The sequence below is a fragment of the Protopterus annectens genome, chromosome 11.part0 (assembly GCF_019279795.1).
Source record: "Protopterus annectens isolate FY-2018-M chromosome 11.part0, PAN1.0, whole genome shotgun sequence".
NCBI classification, from domain to species: Eukaryota; Metazoa; Chordata; order Ceratodontiformes; family Protopteridae; genus Protopterus; species Protopterus annectens.
This window is the reverse complement of record NC_056745.1, coordinates 380,224,711-380,242,102: the sequence shown is the minus strand read 5'-3', so window position 1 is coordinate 380,242,102 and position 17,392 is coordinate 380,224,711. Positions and strand designations below refer to the sequence as shown.

The following is a 17,392-nucleotide window of genomic DNA, read 5'->3' as shown; positions in this document are numbered from 1 at the left end:
GGTATGAGAATTAGCCCATGTAGCTGCTGCACAGATCGAATCTAAAGACAGTCTGGCTTGAAAAGCAAAAGAGGTAGCCAAGGCCCTTGTTGAGTGTCCTTTAATTTTCCCTGGAAGTTTTTGTTTATACAAATCTTAGACATGTCACCTTTGAGACTGCACAACCTTTTTATTGTCCACAAAGGCTGTGAACAATTGGTCAGATTTTCTAAAGTCATTAGTCCTGTGTAAATAGAAATGTAACTGTCTATGAATGTCCAAATGATGAAGCTTATACTCTGCCTTGTTGTCATGATTGGGGAAGAAAACAGGAAGCTCTATGGATTGATTCAAATTGTAGTCAGAACATACCTTGGGTAAGAAAGAGGAGTTGGTTCTGACAGAAACCCGATCTTTATGGAAAATCAAGTACGGAGGACAAATATATAAGGCCTGTAATTCTGAAACTCTTCTACCTGAGGTAATTGCAACCAGGAAAAGGGTCTTCCAAGTCAGAAATTTGAGTGGACAAGAAGCAGATGGTTCAAAGGGGGGAAGAATCAGAGTGTCTAAAACTAAATTTAGATCCCAAATGGGGAGAGGTTCTCTTATTGGAGGTCTTAAGAGGGTAGTACCTCTTAGGAATGCCTTACATAGCCTATGGGACATGATATTGGACCCCATTTCTCCCATAAGGAAATTAGAAATGGCAGCTAACTGAACCTGGATAGTAGCTGCAGTTGTTCCTCGCTCAAAGGTTTCAGCAAGAAATTCGAGAATATTTGAAATGGGAGCAGTAAAGGGATCAACCTGATTTTTGCCTACTCAACAAGAGAACCTCTCCCATTTACTAGCATAAAATTTCCTAGTAGTGAGCTTATGGGAGGAAATCAAAATGTGTTGAACTGCTGGAGAAACATTGGGAAGCCTGGATAAGATCGGAAGTGGAGAAACCAAGCTGTGAGCTTGAGAGTTTGAATGGAAGGATGGAGAGCCCCCGACTGATGTCTCAAAAGATCTGGCTCTGAGTCCAGAGGATCCAAGTCTCCCCCTGCAGGTGAGGCCAAAGGAATGGGAACCATATCTGACGAGGCCAGTAAGGGGCAATGAAGATTAACTTGTAACCCAATGACTGTGCTTTCTGAAGAACTGTGGGGATCAGGGGAAATGGTGGAAAGGCATAAAGCAGCCCCAGGGGCTAACTGTGAACAAGTGTGTCCCTGGGTGACTGTCCCAGTGGTGGGACTAGGGCAAAGTAGCTGCTGCATTTGTTGTTGAGGGGGTGGCAAACAGATCGCAGCATGGCTGGCCCCATTTGCGAAAAATCAAGTCTGCAACTTCCTGCTTCAGTGACCACTCGTGAGGCATCAGGATAGCCCGGCTGAGCTTGTCTGCTATCACGTTGGATTTCCCCGGGATGTGCTTTGCAACCAGAAAGTGTTGGGAAGCCATCACCCATTGCCAAACTCGTTTAGCCTCTTGACACAAGGGGTAAGATCTGGTTCCACCCTGTTTGTTGATGTACCATACTACTGACATATTGTCCATCTGAAATGCTATAGTCCCTGTAGGTAGAGAGTCCTGAAGTGCTTGCAATGCCAGAAGCACCTCTCTCATCTCCAGGACATTGATGTGTAAGTGGTACTCATTATTAAGTTGCCAGGCTGGTAGGTGCAAAGAAAAACGACCCCCGACTGCTTCCAGATGAAAGCAATCGGGCCGCTGCTCAGGAGCGCTGGTAGGGTCTGCCGGAGAAGGAATCTCTAGCGCCCTGTTTAAGTGGACCTACTTACCTCGAAAGGGGCGTCTTCTAGATGAGTTTCCTCCTCTGCCCCAGGGGGATTGCTCACCACGAGTGTCATGAAAAGATCCTTGGGATTTCCTGAACCACATTTTTCCTCCCTTCTGGTTCCTGGAGTAGGACCTCTGGGGGTGTGTGTGTGGGGGGGGGGGGGGGGAAAAAAGTATGCCCACAGCAGACAAGGTCTTTCCATCTTTCTCACTTCGTGCAAGTGTGTCTCGTACTTTGGGACCAAAAAGTGCAAATTTGTCGACAGGTGCATTGACGAAGGAAGATTTAAAGGGGTCTGCGAAGTCACACAACTGCATCCAAGCATTACATCTCATGACAATGCCTGATGCGGCAGCTCAAGCTGCCCCCTCGGTGGTGTGAGATATCAAACGCATCGAAGAGTTTGAGATGGATTCAAGGGTAGCTAGCTGCGAGGCAACAGTGTCACGGACCTCATCAGGCAGTACTCCCACCAAAGAGGAGGACATTTCAGAAATTAGGTCTCTTTGGAGGTGAGTGAAGTGTGCCAAATAGTTCGGCAACCAAATGGCAAAGGTCACTGAAGTGTAGGTCTGCTTCCCTAGTCTGTCCATGGTCTGAGACTCCCTGTTTGGAGGATGGACAGTGGAACTATCTTCTGCCAGTTCCCTCTTGGTGGCCGCTGCCACGACCATGGAATCAACTGTCAACTGCTTAGACCAGTGGGGCTGGTCTTCAGGTGTGGATAGAATTTTGCCTGGCCTCCGGGGGACAGGTTCTACATTGTCAAGGGCCTTCCAGCCACGCTGTACGATGAGCTTAACAAGCTCAACTGCAGGTGGGGTCACCCAGGAAGTAGATGGCTGGGCATGGAAGGCCTGCAAGAACATCGATTCCTCAGAAGAAGGGTTAAAGGACTTCCAGTCTCCCTGCTGCTTGAGGATTTCAAAAATGTCTCCGAATCAGATGTCCTCTGGGGGAGACCATGGGAACCCTTCCCCCTCATCACATTTGGTGTCTTCAGTGATAGATTCCTCCAGGGAATCAAGGTGCTTCCTCTTGCACCGTTTCTTCCAGGGTGGCTCCCCAATGGGATCTTCTGAGTAGGACTCCGGAGAAGGGGTTCCCTTCAAAGGGGGGTCTTGTGGCTCCCGTGCCTTGGATCCTGAAGTAGGGGATTGGGAGAGCTGCATGCTAGGGGGGGTTCTGATGCTGTCATTGGTGTTGACTGCGAGCCTGTGGAGGCAAGGACCCTCTCCTGGAAAGCAGGCCCGCCCAAGGAGGGATGGGAGCTCGGAACTGAAAAGGACAACCTCAGAACTGGGGCCACACCCTGCCCTGAGGAGCCCACCTCCAGGTGAGGAGCTCTGAGAGGACTGAAAGCTGTCAGAGCCATGGACATAGTGCCAGTGAGAAAATAGGTGGCGGGCTAGGTACCAAGGTACCAACAGTCCAAGCACTGCTCCGTGACAGCATCTGCCCCGCCAGAGCCGATGCAGCAAGGGTGGTCGGTGCCGACAGGGAATGCAGTCAGAGCCGAGACAGTATGCACCAGGATGGAAATCAGTACTGAGAACTCCAGAACCTGGGTAGAGGCTGGAGGAGGATAAACAGGGGAATATGTTGTAAAGGATTCCGAGCCAAGAGGGACGGAAGGTGTAACTGGAGTGGGCAATCCCCTAGCTGCTAGAAGCTGGTCCACAACCCGCACTAGATGTAATTCAGAAAAACTCCTGGTGGATCTACAGGAGGCTGCTGAAGAAGAATCAGGTCTTTCAAGAAAAGGGCTAAACCTCTGCCCCAAAAAAGGGTCGTACATTGGAGAGTACCTGGCTCTTGGCAGATATTCAACTTTAGGAGCCGATGGAGCCAAAGAAACTATCGGCACCATGGCTGGGGAGGTGCCGAAGCAGGTACAGCCATAGGAGCCAAAGTTAGAACCAAGGACGGCACCTAAGTCGGTGGTGTCGAGGTTGGAACTGAAATAGGAGTGAATATCATAGATGGCACCGAGGGAAAAGACACAGAGCCTGGTGCCGAAGAGGTCTGCACTGAGGGCAATGGAGAAGCATGGAGATGACTCGGTTCCATAACCGATGGAGATGCAGGAACCTAGTGACTCAGTTTTTCCTTATGTTTTTTGGTCGTTGGAGGGGGTGAGACCTCCGACCCAGATAGAGCCTCCGAAAAAGGTGTTTTAATTAAACCTTTTAAAATAAGTTTATTTTTACATTCTACTAGTGTACGATTACTAAAACTAGCACAAATGTCACAATCAACTTTAATATGGTCCACACCCAAACAGTAGATGCAACGAGCGTGCCTGTCCGAGTTGGGCATCTTATGCCCACACTTGTCACACTGTTTAAACCCCAACTTAACTTTGTCTGAGATAGTAAGGCAACAAAAATATCCTAACAAAAAACAATAGAAGGGAGAGAAAAAAGGGAGAGAATACCAACAATGGTATTTAAAAATACCACAAGTGGTAAAGAAGGGCCTACCAAGGGCAGAAGAGAGGGACAGTACAAACGATGGTAGAAAAATAATTACCACAGGTAAAGGGTAGGAAATAGAAGTAGGTTATAAGCGCTAGTGAGAAAAGGCTAAACTGACTAAAAAACAAGAAATTTTGAGTAGACACTATATCAAAAAATTACAATTTTCCACTTAGCTTTGAGAGAGATGACTAAGCATGTCTGACGAGGAATGCGGCAAATGAGATCTGGAATAACTATGAGAGGGGCATTATGGGTAGGTCTTAGCTGAGAGTTTTTGGCTGGCGTGAGCTTGGAAACAGTTGTGTCAGTGCCGAAGGTGGAACCGAAGTCCTAATACTAAGGAATGAATAAATATTTACATCATCAGATAGTATTTTAGCTAATGTTGGTGTCCTAAGAAGCCTCTTCACCACCCTCTCGACATCATCATCCGAGAGGCTCCTGGATGACCAAGAGGAATGAGTTGAAGACCGGTGACTGCCTGCCACAGATTGTAATAAAGGAGACTGTAGAGCAGACTGCACCGGTTCCAAGACAGGAAACCTGGATCTCTTGTGAGACCTTACTGGCTCCGAAATAAGGTGAGAGCATCTTGTCAGAAATGACAGTCATGTCTGACTTAGCTTGTAACTTGCTCTTCTCTTTAGACGAATCCGAACTCAGAGCCGAAGAGGATGAAGGCTTGGGTTTTTTCAGTTTTTTTACTGGCTGAGTCCCCTCCATAGCAGCATCAAAGGGGCTCTTCAGTAACCCTCTTAAAATGAATTTGTTCTTTCTTTCCTACAGGACTCGTGAACTAAAAGCATGGCAAACAGAACATGAATCCTGCAGTCCATAAGGGACATCTTTTGACAGCAGGAATCGCACTGTTTGAAAACTGAAGGTTTAGATTCCTTGGCAGTATCTTTCGACATAATGTCGAACAGCACTATCTAAAGCTAGACAAAGAAAAAAAAAGACTACTAACAAGATAACTAGCCAATAACAGACAAAAAATCCCCCGTTTTTTTTACAGACAAGAAAGAAGAGAAGGGGGGAGGGCCTCTAAGTTAAACGGTGAACTTCTGACCTAAGGAGAGCCTCTAACTTAAGTGGCAACTCCTTAAAACTTAAAGGAAGGCAAGAAAAGAGAAAAACCCTCTAAGTTAAATGGGCTTAGAAGAGGGGAAAGGGCCAGAGAGAAAAATGGTTAGTCCACAACAAACGCAAGTCACTCAGATGGGATAGGGAAAGGTAGAAATACGAAGGACAAGTACTATTAACAAGTTAGATAAGATAAGCAAGAAATTTTTCTTCAAAAATATAACAAATAGAAAAACACTTAGCCTGAGCCAGTATCTGCAATCTCAATGCTGCAAGTGACAAACAAGATCTGGGTAACTACTGCTAGGCATGCTGGGATAGGGGCTAGCCTCAAGCCAAGAAAAGCTCTCGAGCTATAGTATACAGCCGAGTCAGAGCCGAGGGTCGGCTCCGAACCCAAACAGCAAGAATGAAGGTGAGATATGGAGAACATAACATCATATAATAATTCTAAGATAACTTAAATATCTGGCTGCCATGCTGGGTAACTTTAACAATTAAGTACAAGCAGATACAGATACTACAACATACTGCTACAATGCCATTCTTATAAAAAGTAAATGCTCTCTAACATACAAGTTAATTACATCCATCAAATATCAATCATCGTTACTGTTCTCTGCCTACTGGAATGAGAAAAATGAAAAAAATTACGGATGAACAAAAATCCAAAGCGATAGAAACTACACTAAAATTATCCCCTTTCAAGAATTTAATCTATACACAACTGATGATTAACAATAATGCCTACTACACACTAGTGATTTTAAATAAATTTAATTCAAACTACTCCTCAAACTGTCCCTTTTGTCCAACAGTGAACGCTGATCTCTTTCACATCCTATGGGGCTGTAAATTTATATACAAGTTATGGCGTTGGCTGAAGGTGAAGTTAGAAAAAAATGGGTTACGAGCAGTCAACATTATCGTGGGAATTTGATATCCTACATATAACCCTCCAAAAATTACTTAAGCAGGACACACAGATATTAGTCACATTATTTGCACTAATGAAACTATACATCACCCAGAATTGGACAGACAGAACCAAACTATCATGGGAGGAATTCAAGAACAAAGCTACTAGATATGTTATAGCACATACATTAATCACAAGAGATAGTAATAAACGCATGTATTTTCAAAAATACTGGAGTCTCCTTCTGATCCACATTCTAAAATAATTAAATCATCACATTGTATACAAAATTCCCCTATACTAAGTAAAGTACAAATCAAAGAAGCTTAGACAAGCAACTTAAGGATGTATCAAATACAGATACATCTCTCTCATGCTTCTGCCCTTTAGCTGCTGTTTCACCTGCTGTAAATATTGTATATAGTGTGTTATAGTTTACTACACCATGCAGTTAGGATAATTCTATTCATTTTCCTGTTAAAATTGGAAAATAAATAGTAAATGGGTTTTATTCTATGTGACTTAGTAGAAATATGACCTGATTGCATGCTGAAACAAATATTACTTTGTATCTGACAATTTTCATGATTGTATTATCTACTGTAATATACTTTTGGAAAACAAAAATAAATATGGAAAAAAAATTATCTACATACATCTTAAAGAGCACATGAAGCAAATGCTTAAATGGAAACCTAAGTTATACTAGTTATCTTATAAAGACAGAATGGACTGACCTATCAAATTATGTCCAAAAGTGGATGAGAGGGAAGCACTCCAGAGTCAGCCTCTAAATACTAGCTTCAAATGGGAGGGAATAGTCTACATGTTTCCAGCTTGAGACAAATAACATTACATTGTCATTAATTTAAAAGGAAAAGGGGGTTTCTAGCATACATCAATTCTTCTTGCTTCATGTGCAGTAAGGCATTTGTTTTGCATCTGTATTTAGTAGACTTCATTTAATTCTTGTTTCAGAAATGTGAAGAGTTGCTTAGCAAAGTTGTCTTTATGTTGTGGAATGTGGAAGTATAGAAATAAGCAATGTTGCATCACAAATTAGATTAAATACAAGGCTAGTTTGAAAAAAATACAAGTGTGCTGATGATTCCCAGAAACCTACAGAGCAAACCAAATCATTCAAAGTTAATTTAGTATTAAATGAACCCATAAGAAGAAAGAAAAATGTAGCCAAAAATAAATCTAAGCTGTTTAGAATAAATCTTCATTATGGAAAAAAGTAGGTTCAAACTATGTTTTAAGATTTAGGGAAGAACAAACTAATGAATTAAAAAAATTCACAAGATGTACCTTTAGCTCTTTTGTTTGTTTATCAACAATCTGCTGCACATTCAGATTCTCCTCCTTCTGAGCAGCTGCTGCAATGATTTGTTGTTCAGCATGCAATGTCATTTCTTCTCGAAGTCTTAAAAGGGCTTTGCTAAGGGCCTGCAAATAGAAAAGTATAGCAGTTAAACAAAAGTATGAACTATTTAACACTGCAACAAACATTTTGTACAAAAATACTGCATGCTTTTGTAATGCACTATGTCACTGACTTATTTATTCATTCAGTTTGGTAAATGGGGTAGAGCACTGCTCCAAATGGATTTAGTTCAGTCTCAGCCCAGACAAACATGAATGACAGTAGACAAGCAAATTAGCAAGAAGCATTATGAATACAAACAAAATAGTGTGCACAGCTAGCAACAAATCAGTAACAGTAATAATAATGATAAAGTACACAGTACAGACGACAATAGGAAAGGATGGTTAGAATAAAGAGGGTGGAAGAAGAAAAAAAGTTAAATAGTGAAGTGATAGAGCACAAAGTGTAAAACATAGCAAATGTAAGGTAAAGACACACAGAAATTAACTATATAGAATGTGTAAGAGACATCATATCACATGTTAGTGTAGGGAAATAAAGTGAGAAAGACAAAGTGCAGGATTAGTGAAGAGGAGAGTAAGGGATTTGGTGATGAGTCCAGAAAGAAAGCATTTGAAAACTTGACTCCGAATTGAACTTTAAGTCGAGCATGAAAGGATAGTATGATGTGATGTCTTCAAGACTGGTAGGGAGTGATTCCCAGAGTTTGGTGCCTAGGACAGAGAAGGCATGGTTAGGGCAATGAAGTCTGGTTCTGGAACACTGAAGAAGTGGACCAGAGTGGTTAAGATTATTTAGACTGTAACCAGAAGGTTGTCTGAAGAGGTTGGAAGCAAGGGAAGGATGAGTCTTCTTTGAGGAACTTGTAGAGCTGGTGATCCAAGAAGCAGGTAGGCATGTTTTTGGACAGGTAGCCAGTTGGCTTTATTAAGCATGATACAGTAATGCTCATCTACAGGAAAGAGTAATGAAACAGTAGATAGAGATGCTTACAGTATGGAAGGTGGAGGAGATTTTCTTGTATGCTGCTGCAGCCAGTGGAAGTCCACTTTCAAGCTGGGATAAAAAAATACCTTTGCCTATGGCATTCGTGGTTGGTCTGGAGAGAAAGGGGGATATTTTATAGAACCAAAATAGGACAAAATTAATTTTCTTCTGTATTTGTTCCAGGTGAAGGAGAAAGTTCAGTATGAGATCAAGCCACATACTAAGGTATCTAAGGAGATGACTTGATCAATGGGGTTGCCAAGATAGTCAAGGATAAGAAGTGACTGAGAGTTGTTCTGCCTTTCAAAAAATGTACCAAACAACATTACTTTACTATGGTAAGTGTTCAGCATTAACTTTTTGTCATTAAGCCATTTGATATGAGAAAGGAAGTTTGTTTGTGCTGCTGTTGTTGTATGGCCAAGGGTGTCAGGTTTGAGTGAAATAAAACCATGTCATCAGCATAAAGTGAGAGACAGAGAGGTGAGGGAGGCAAAGTGGTAGTTTATTAATGAAAATGGAACAATGAAAGGGATCCAGAATGGAGAGGGGTGGAAGCAGAGAGGGTGTTCTGAAACTGAGTAGAGAAGTACCAACTGGAAAGATATTTTTTATGCCAGGGTGCTGTATTTGGACTAATTCCTATTTCAGTTCGGTGCTCTAACAGGATGTTATGGTCATCTAAATAGAAAGCTCTGGTCGGGTTAATAAAGATGCCTCCAGTGAGGAAGCCTTTGTCCATAGCCAGGAGGATATTATCAGTAAATGTCCAGAGTGCTATAAAAGTGCTCCTACCAGCCCAAAAGCCATGCTGTTTTGAGGATAGTATATTATACTGGGAGGTGTAATGGGTGAGTTGATTGGAAACTAATTTTTTCAAGGATTTTACCAAATATGGAAAGAATGGAAATGGGACAGAACTCAGTGGTGCAAAATGGGTTAGCTTTTTGGTGGACAGGTTTAACAACAGTTGTTTTCTATATATCAGGTATGATGTTATGAACTATACAGAGATTATAAATGTGAAGACCTATGTGCTGTGAGACTGGCACAAGATGTATGACTGGAATGTCGTTTAGGTGAAAGCTTGATATTTTGGAAAGGTATTATTTTTTCATTAAAAACGTTTTACTGTATGGTATAAAATCTAGCTATGTTTAGTGCAGAAAGTCTCTGACACATCTGTCTATGGTGATGGCAACCAAAGCTTCAACTTTCTAAGTTATTAATCACAACATCAAGGGAGGGCAGACTCTTTACATAAACTGCTTATAGAGCTTCTTCATAACAGGGTTAAAGCCACAATAGGGGAAAGGAGACTGATAGGCGGATGTGTTCACATTTTTTTTGTGACATGTTTTGGTAATCATTGAAGTACACTGATCCAAAGGGTAATTTTAGACATGCCCAAAAGCCTATCCTGTTGTGGATTCCTTTTGCACTTGCTCACCTGCTAACAGTATTGATTTAAAGGAATTTTTTTAAGTCAAAAAGCCTTTTCTGTGGCAAATTCCTTTTGCCAGCATCTTCTTATATTGCCGTAGAAACGTATCAACCCTCCTCTTGTTCATCTCAGAAATTCGCTTTTATTTTTTAAACAATTTTATTGATTTTAAAGAAGTAAATATAAACAATTACATGTTCTTTTAACATAAGGATATTTACAATTCAAAAAGTGTTCACATAAGCATTCACATAACAATGTTTAACAAATAAAGTGAAATTACTAAAACTATATATAAAGACATCCATTGAATATCATTAAGTTGCCTAGTATTTGATTATTCCATATATATAATACATAGAGAGGTATGTTATCATTGTCAATCTCTTTTCAACAAATTCTGTAGATTAACCCATATATGACAGTTATAAGTTTTTCTATATGTTCTAGATGTCATAGTTGCAATCTGCAATTGACAAACTTCCATTAGAATTTTCTTAAAATCATTATAGGAAAGAGGGAATTCAGATATCCAGTTTTTTTTTTTTTTTTTTTGAAGAAGGCCAGATGCAAACGTTTTAGCAATTCATTATCTTCCATTACTAAAGAGGCACAGGAAACAGGACACAACTATATTTTACAATGAAAAACAATTTTCTGTTACATGACATGGTAGTAGAATTCTATTTTCCATTAAAAGAGAACTTTCTCTTTCTCAGTTACATAACTACTTTCAATGTTTTACTCTACATTTTCTCTCTTTATAATAGCAACTCAGTATACTTGATCTTCCCTTGTATTCTGCCTTTATCACTTTGTGGTAGAACTTTGAAGGTAGAACCCTCTGCCTTCTCTTATTCCAACATAAAGGTTCATCTTGCAGCCTCATAAATAGGTTGCTTCTACATGGGATCACAGCTATGTGCCACAATAATTGACTATGCAACCTTTTGAACCTGCCCATCAAGCTGTTTAAAGTTTTTAACTTGGAAAAGTGTACTCATTGTTGCTCTGACATCTGAGTTGCAAGTACTCATGATGGGTGACACAGCTCTCAGTTTATGGGAACTTTTATAATAATTAGACAATAAATTACTATTAAACATTCTTGTATTTGTAAAAAGCTAACATAACTTTATCAATGTTTTTGTGATGTGACTGAAAGCAGTCTATGTGGATCAGCCAGCTTTTCTACTTGGAAAAAAAATAAAATAAAAAAAAATGAAATAAATCTTGGCCAAGTTACTTTGTGTTCTATGCTTGGGAATGTTGTGCCTTACAGAAAAGTAACAAGAAAACACATAATACAGCATTATGTCTTTATTACAAAATAAGTGACTTGTCCACTCTGTGACCATTCCTTGTTTGCTAGAGACAGCATGTACAGTACTCAGAATACACATTAGCAGAATGACAATTCTTGTTACATACTCTTTTATCAAAACCACCTTTCCTCATGTGTCCCCCTATCCTTTGCCTTTATCCTTTCTTTCTTTCATCACCCTATCCTGTCTGTGAGCCTTCTACTATTTCCTCCTATTCAATCTCACATCTCTGAGATCTTTTCCACTCTACTTGTCTAGCCACAGCTCACCTCCAAAAATACAAACAAACAGTCTTCTGGTCCAGCCTTTCTCGAGTTTCAGCAGAAGCTGCACAGTACAAATACAATGCCCACTCTGTTAAGTACAGCAGTTAGTTCCAGTTCCCACTTGCTCTTCAGAGTGAACTACCAAGGCTCCATTCTAACCTGCTTATATGCGGACTGAGCAGATCTAATTATAGACGAAAACCACATTGGGTTCATGTTTCCACATGTAAACATGACTGGAAACTGAAAGAAATAAAGAAACTGGGTGGCAGCATGTTAATGAGATGCAGGAAAGTGACGCTTTGATTGGCAAATACATCTATAGTAAGAACAAAGGTCACTTACTGAAAATCTCAGCTGAGCAAGCACCCAAATCAGGCAACTGGGGAATTAAACTTATTTAAGTTTAAAAACAGATGCTCTCATGGAATTCATAACAACTGAGATTGATGTCACCCACCATGAGTGCTTGCAACTCAGATACTCTTTTTGCAGATGGCAGAGCAACAATGAGTACAGTTTTCCAAGTCAAAAACCTTAAGTCAGCATAACGGGCAGAATCAAAAGGTGACATAGTCAATTTTTCTGGCACATACTTGTGATCTCAAGTAGGAGTAACTCATTTATGAAGAGATCTTGTGTGCAAAAGTCCTTTCAGAAACCGTTTCACAACAGAGAAGAAAGAGGAGGCTCTATGGGTAGACATATTGAAATGACTGCAAGATGAACCTTTATACTGGAATAAGAGAGTCACAGAGGAATGCAACATGCAAATATTTGAGCACCATCCCTGATGGGCCCCTGTTGTTTGGTTAGGGAGCAACCAGAAAATTGGTTCCACTCACCAATATAAGATTTTTACATAGCAGACTTTCTTGACTCCTTTAGTAACTGCTGCACATGAAATAAGTGCCTAAAAGGTATTAAAACTGAATCATTTAAGCAGTCAGTTGAAGTTGACTGATACTGCTGTTCATCAAACTCCCCCTGTTTTGTGTGAGTTGATTCAATCTGTGAGAAAGCTTGAGGTAAATGCCCTTTGCTAATTCCATCTGAAGGGAAACCCAATGTTGCCTGGGTCAAAGGGGGTCCTCACGATGATTTTTGGGGTATTCTTATGAATCTTCAGAATTACCCTCAATATAAGTAGAAAGAGTAGAAAAGTATAAAGGAACATCTCCTTCAAATGGAATAAATATGCATTTCTTTTCCAGGCTTGCTTGCAAGAAGCCCTGTTTCAAAACTTGTTTAGTTGTCTGTTTTGAAAGGATGTGAAAAGATCAATTTGAGGTATCCCCCACAAGTGGATCAATTCCTGGAAGGCTCCCTCATTCAGCTTCCATTCATGAGGATCTATCCTGGTCCAGCTCAGCTTGTCTGCTACTATGCTTTGCTCTGATGGATTCTAAGATGTGTGGAGGGTTAAAGAATGCTGAAGAGCTAACTTTCAAGCCATCATTGCAGGCCGGCATAGGGAGTATGACCTTGTACCTCTCTATATCACATTACTATGGTATTGTATTTAATCACTTTAAAGAGGTCCAGGTGAGTGAGAGAATTCAAGGCATTGAGCAAAACCACCTTCTCTTTTAAACTGATGTACTTTGGTCTGTCTGAAGCATTCAACAGGCCTTGCACTTTTATCCCTCTGGAAACTGCTCCCCAAGCAAAATCTGACATATTGGTAGTGACAGATTGGTGTGGGGTCTCAGGAGAGAAGGGAAGACCAGGGTTTAGTTGGAACTGTGGTCTCCTCCAGTAAAGTTCCCATTTTAAAAAGTCCAAACCTGGAATTTTATATGTGGAATAAAACAGTTTTAATAAGCCACATAATAATAATGTTTAGCACTTTCATTCCGCTCTATTGGAACTTCATCAGAACAATTAAAATCAAACCATTCACCAGTTTTATACACAAATTCACCAATAAAACGCCATCCTAAAATCACATGACAAGTCTAAAAACTTCACATTATTTTCGCAATTGATTCCTTAAATAAATGCATCATTATTTTATAGCATAATTTTTCATTTTCAAAATAGAACTTATTGAATATCCCTCATTTAAACGAGGTGTGGCCATAGCCTGTAATCTAATTTGCCATTTTACTCCTTCAATATTAAGATACACAAATAAGAAAGGATGTACAAGGGAGGGTAGTGGATGAATATCTTAATATTGAAGAAATTATGGTGACTGGTTTGATTTTAATTGTTCTGATGAAGTTCCAATAGAGTGGAACGAAAGTGCTAAATGTTATTATGTGGCTCATTAAAACTGTTTTTATTCCACATACGCGTGAGCATTTTGGTTTGTTTGTGTTTTTTACCAGTTTGTCTGTTTTAACTGTCATGGAATTTGATATTACAGAAAATGCAAATACTGGGCCTCTGTATGTTTTAGCAACCATTTTCTCTCTCTCATGGCTAGAGGTATCATGAGAATCATAGGAGCCATGAACTCTATAATCCTGAAAATTCTCTTAAAAAAGTCTCAAACTGATTGGAGAATTCAGAAAAATTCCAGATAAAGATCTGTGTTTGACAAATCTATAAGACATCCCAAACACACAACCTTATGAGATGGGAGTCAAGGAGGATTCTGATAAATTTATCTGGAAGCCCAGAGTGGTCAGAAGTGGCATGACCCATGTTAATGACTCAATATCTGGATAAGGTCTCAGCAAAGATAAGGAAGTCAACAATATAAGAAAAACTGTGAATGCCATTAAGTCTGAAATAAGGTATGATTGGGGTTAGACATTCTATGAATACCCTTAGAATGGTAGATAAACAAAAGTGTAATGCAAACTGAAAATGTGACCAAGTAACAGAGACCCTTAGAAATTTCCTGAAGCCTATGGCTATGGGAATGTACTAGTAAGCTTCTTTTAGGTCTAGAGTTACCAAGTAACTCATGGGAGGAAGGTAGGGTGACAAGTTCGGTAAGATCAACATTTGAAGTTTGGAATTTTCATGTACAGATTTAGAAATGAAAAATGAAGTAGCAGTCTTCAAGAGGCCTCCTTCTTTGGTACAAGAACCATACTGGGGCAGAAATCTTTGTTCCTTTATCTTAAATGCCCTGGTTCTATGACTCTCTGGGTGTGTACAGACTGAAGATCCTGAAGAAAAAATTATGTTTGGTTCGAAGGATGGGGAGGTACTCCCCTGAAAGAAGGTTTTTGCAACCAGCATCATTTGTAACCCTTTCTTCCACCACTTTTAACACCCAGGAGTCCAAAACAGTCTTTTGCCACAGGTGAATGCTGAGGGCCTGTTTTTGGGACAGACTTGTAAATATACTCTAGATTTGTCCCTTTTTCTAAAAAGATGCCAGCTTTTGTTGTTATGGTTACCCTCTGGTAATTTCTTTTTTGCATTTTGTTTTTCAGAAAAAGACTGGCTTTGTTATTTCAACTTTTTGTGTAAGAGAAACAGCTATGGGATTTGTATTGGGGTATATGAAAAAAATCTTAGAAGTTTCCTGAATCTATTTCACCCTTCCATCATACTGTTTGAGAAACTGGGTAGCAAAAGAACATCAATTTCTTCCTATAAAAATGCCTCATTCACTCTGACAATGGTCAGATTAAAAGAAAATTCCTCCACAGTATGAAAATAATTACATTTTCCTCACATTCAGGGTGGCTGGGCTTGGGAATTTGTGGGAGAAGAAGCCCTATCTTTGTTAAAATCAGAATCATCAAATCCTACTTCCTCAGGAATAACTTTACAGGGGAATGCCCATATATAAAGGGTTCTGCATAGCAGGATTTATTGTTTGCAATGTCTGTCAAGCCAAGAACAAATTTTTTTTTAAGAGTAATAACTTCATCAGAAGAGTTATAAGCTATGTACTCACCATAACTAGGCATCTGTGTTGTCCATTTTCATTCTTCCTCATTTATGGGTGTCTGATCTCATCAGATGCAGCCTCATACTACAGACTTTGGATCCAACTCTCGAGCTCCTCCCTCTACCCACTATGCCCCACTCCATCCCCATTGCCTCATATTGACTTTAATGTTCTACTTCATGATAATAGATGAGAAAAAGATATAGTCAGATAGAAAAGATAGTGCTCAAACCTGGAACTGTAGGTTCTAAACACAGTCCAATACATCCTTCTAGAAGAAGAAATGAATGTGGGGATGGATAAGAGGGGAGTTGAGAAAGAATGAAAATAGACAACACAGATGCCTAGTTTTGGTGAGTACATAACCTGTAAATCTGATGTTGTCATTTTCAGTCTTCCTCACCTATGGGACAGAGTCCTCAGCTACATTAACCTGGGGGTGGTTCACATGGAGGGATATTCTGCAGTACTGCTGAACCAAATGAGACTCTATTTCTAGATATGATGCCCAGTTTGTAATATGAAACAAAGGTATAACTCTTGGACCATGTAGTTGCTGCACAAATGTCATCAATAGATGTTCTTGACCAAAAGGCAGACGAAGTAGCCATGAAGGGTCTATATTATATAGTCAAAGTTTCAAAACTTCGAACCTCACATGAGTGAACTCATATGAGCGAAGTTCGAAACATTGCCTATATAATAAAATTAAAAAAAAAAAAACTTACCTTACCACAATGAGCAGGGGCAAGCCCCCCTGCACCCCCCACACCTCCCCTACTTAAATATACCAACTCCTAGAATGCATTTCAGTGCAGAAAGGGAAAATTTCCCATTCTGCATGTGAAAAGCCATTGACTTTCACCTTCAACCTTTCTGACGTTCGATCATATGATGTCGACCATCTATGATTCGAACATCAGAACAGTCACTCATCTAATATAGACCCACCATGAATCTAGCTGAGTGAGCTCAGGGATGTTTTGGTAATATCATACCCTTCTGAGAGTAAATCCATGAGATACAGACTGTAATCCATTTAGCTAGGTAACTTTAGAAACTGGCTGGCCTAGGCAATTTGGAGAGAAAGATACAAAAAGCTGATCTGACTTTCTAAACTGTTTTTTCCTTTGAAGGTAAAAACGTACTTGTCTATGCACATCAAGGAGGTGTAGGATGTACTTTCCTTTACTGGCAAAATTTGGAAAGAAAACTGGCAAGTGAATGGTTGATATTATTTTCAGAGGCTACCTCAGGTGAAAAAGAAGGGTTAGTCCACAGAGAAACACTATCTTTATGAAAAAAAATGTAAGGAGCTTTTGCTGAAAGAGCCTGAAGTTCAGAAATTCTTTTTGCTGAAGTTATAGCTAACAAGAAAACAGTCTACCATGACAAAAAATTTAGGTCAGATCTGCCTGAAGGTTCAAAGAGTGTTTGTGTCAAACTTTCAAGTACTGCAGTAAGATCCCAAGGTGGTGAGACATCCTTTACTGGAGGCTTTAAAAGAAAAATGGCTTTAATAAAAGCTTTACACAGTCTAGAGAAAACTAAGGAAAAAGATTTATTCCCTGTGTGGAAATTTTAAATTGCTGTCAACTGAAGTTTAATGGTAGAGATACTTGCATAATCTATGAAAAGAGTTGTCAAAAATTAAGGAATACCTGAAGTTGGTGCAGAAAAAGGATCAATGTCCTTATTGGATGCCCAAATAGAGAATCTTTTACACTTGCGTTTATAAACTTTTTTGGTAGAATCCTTTTGAGAAGCCAGAATAATGTCAAAATTGGGGAAGAGGGCCTGGACTATCTAACCATTACTAGAAGTGGAGAAACCATGCAGTTAACTTGAGGGCCTAAATGTTTGGTGTT

General features: G+C 39.9%; 1 protein-coding gene across 1 annotated transcript in view; it reads right to left on the bottom strand.

The window, feature by feature from the left end:
* The window catches only part of CEP290 (centrosomal protein 290), a 3,346,332-nt gene that overhangs the window by 684,452 nt on the left and 2,644,488 nt on the right, over window positions 1-17,392 (bottom strand). The window contains exon 38 of the mRNA XM_044087863.1: window positions 7,565-7,702. Coding sequence (XP_043943798.1) covers window positions 7,565-7,702 — 138 coding nt within the window. The remainder of the gene's footprint in view (window positions 1-7,564; window positions 7,703-17,392) is intronic.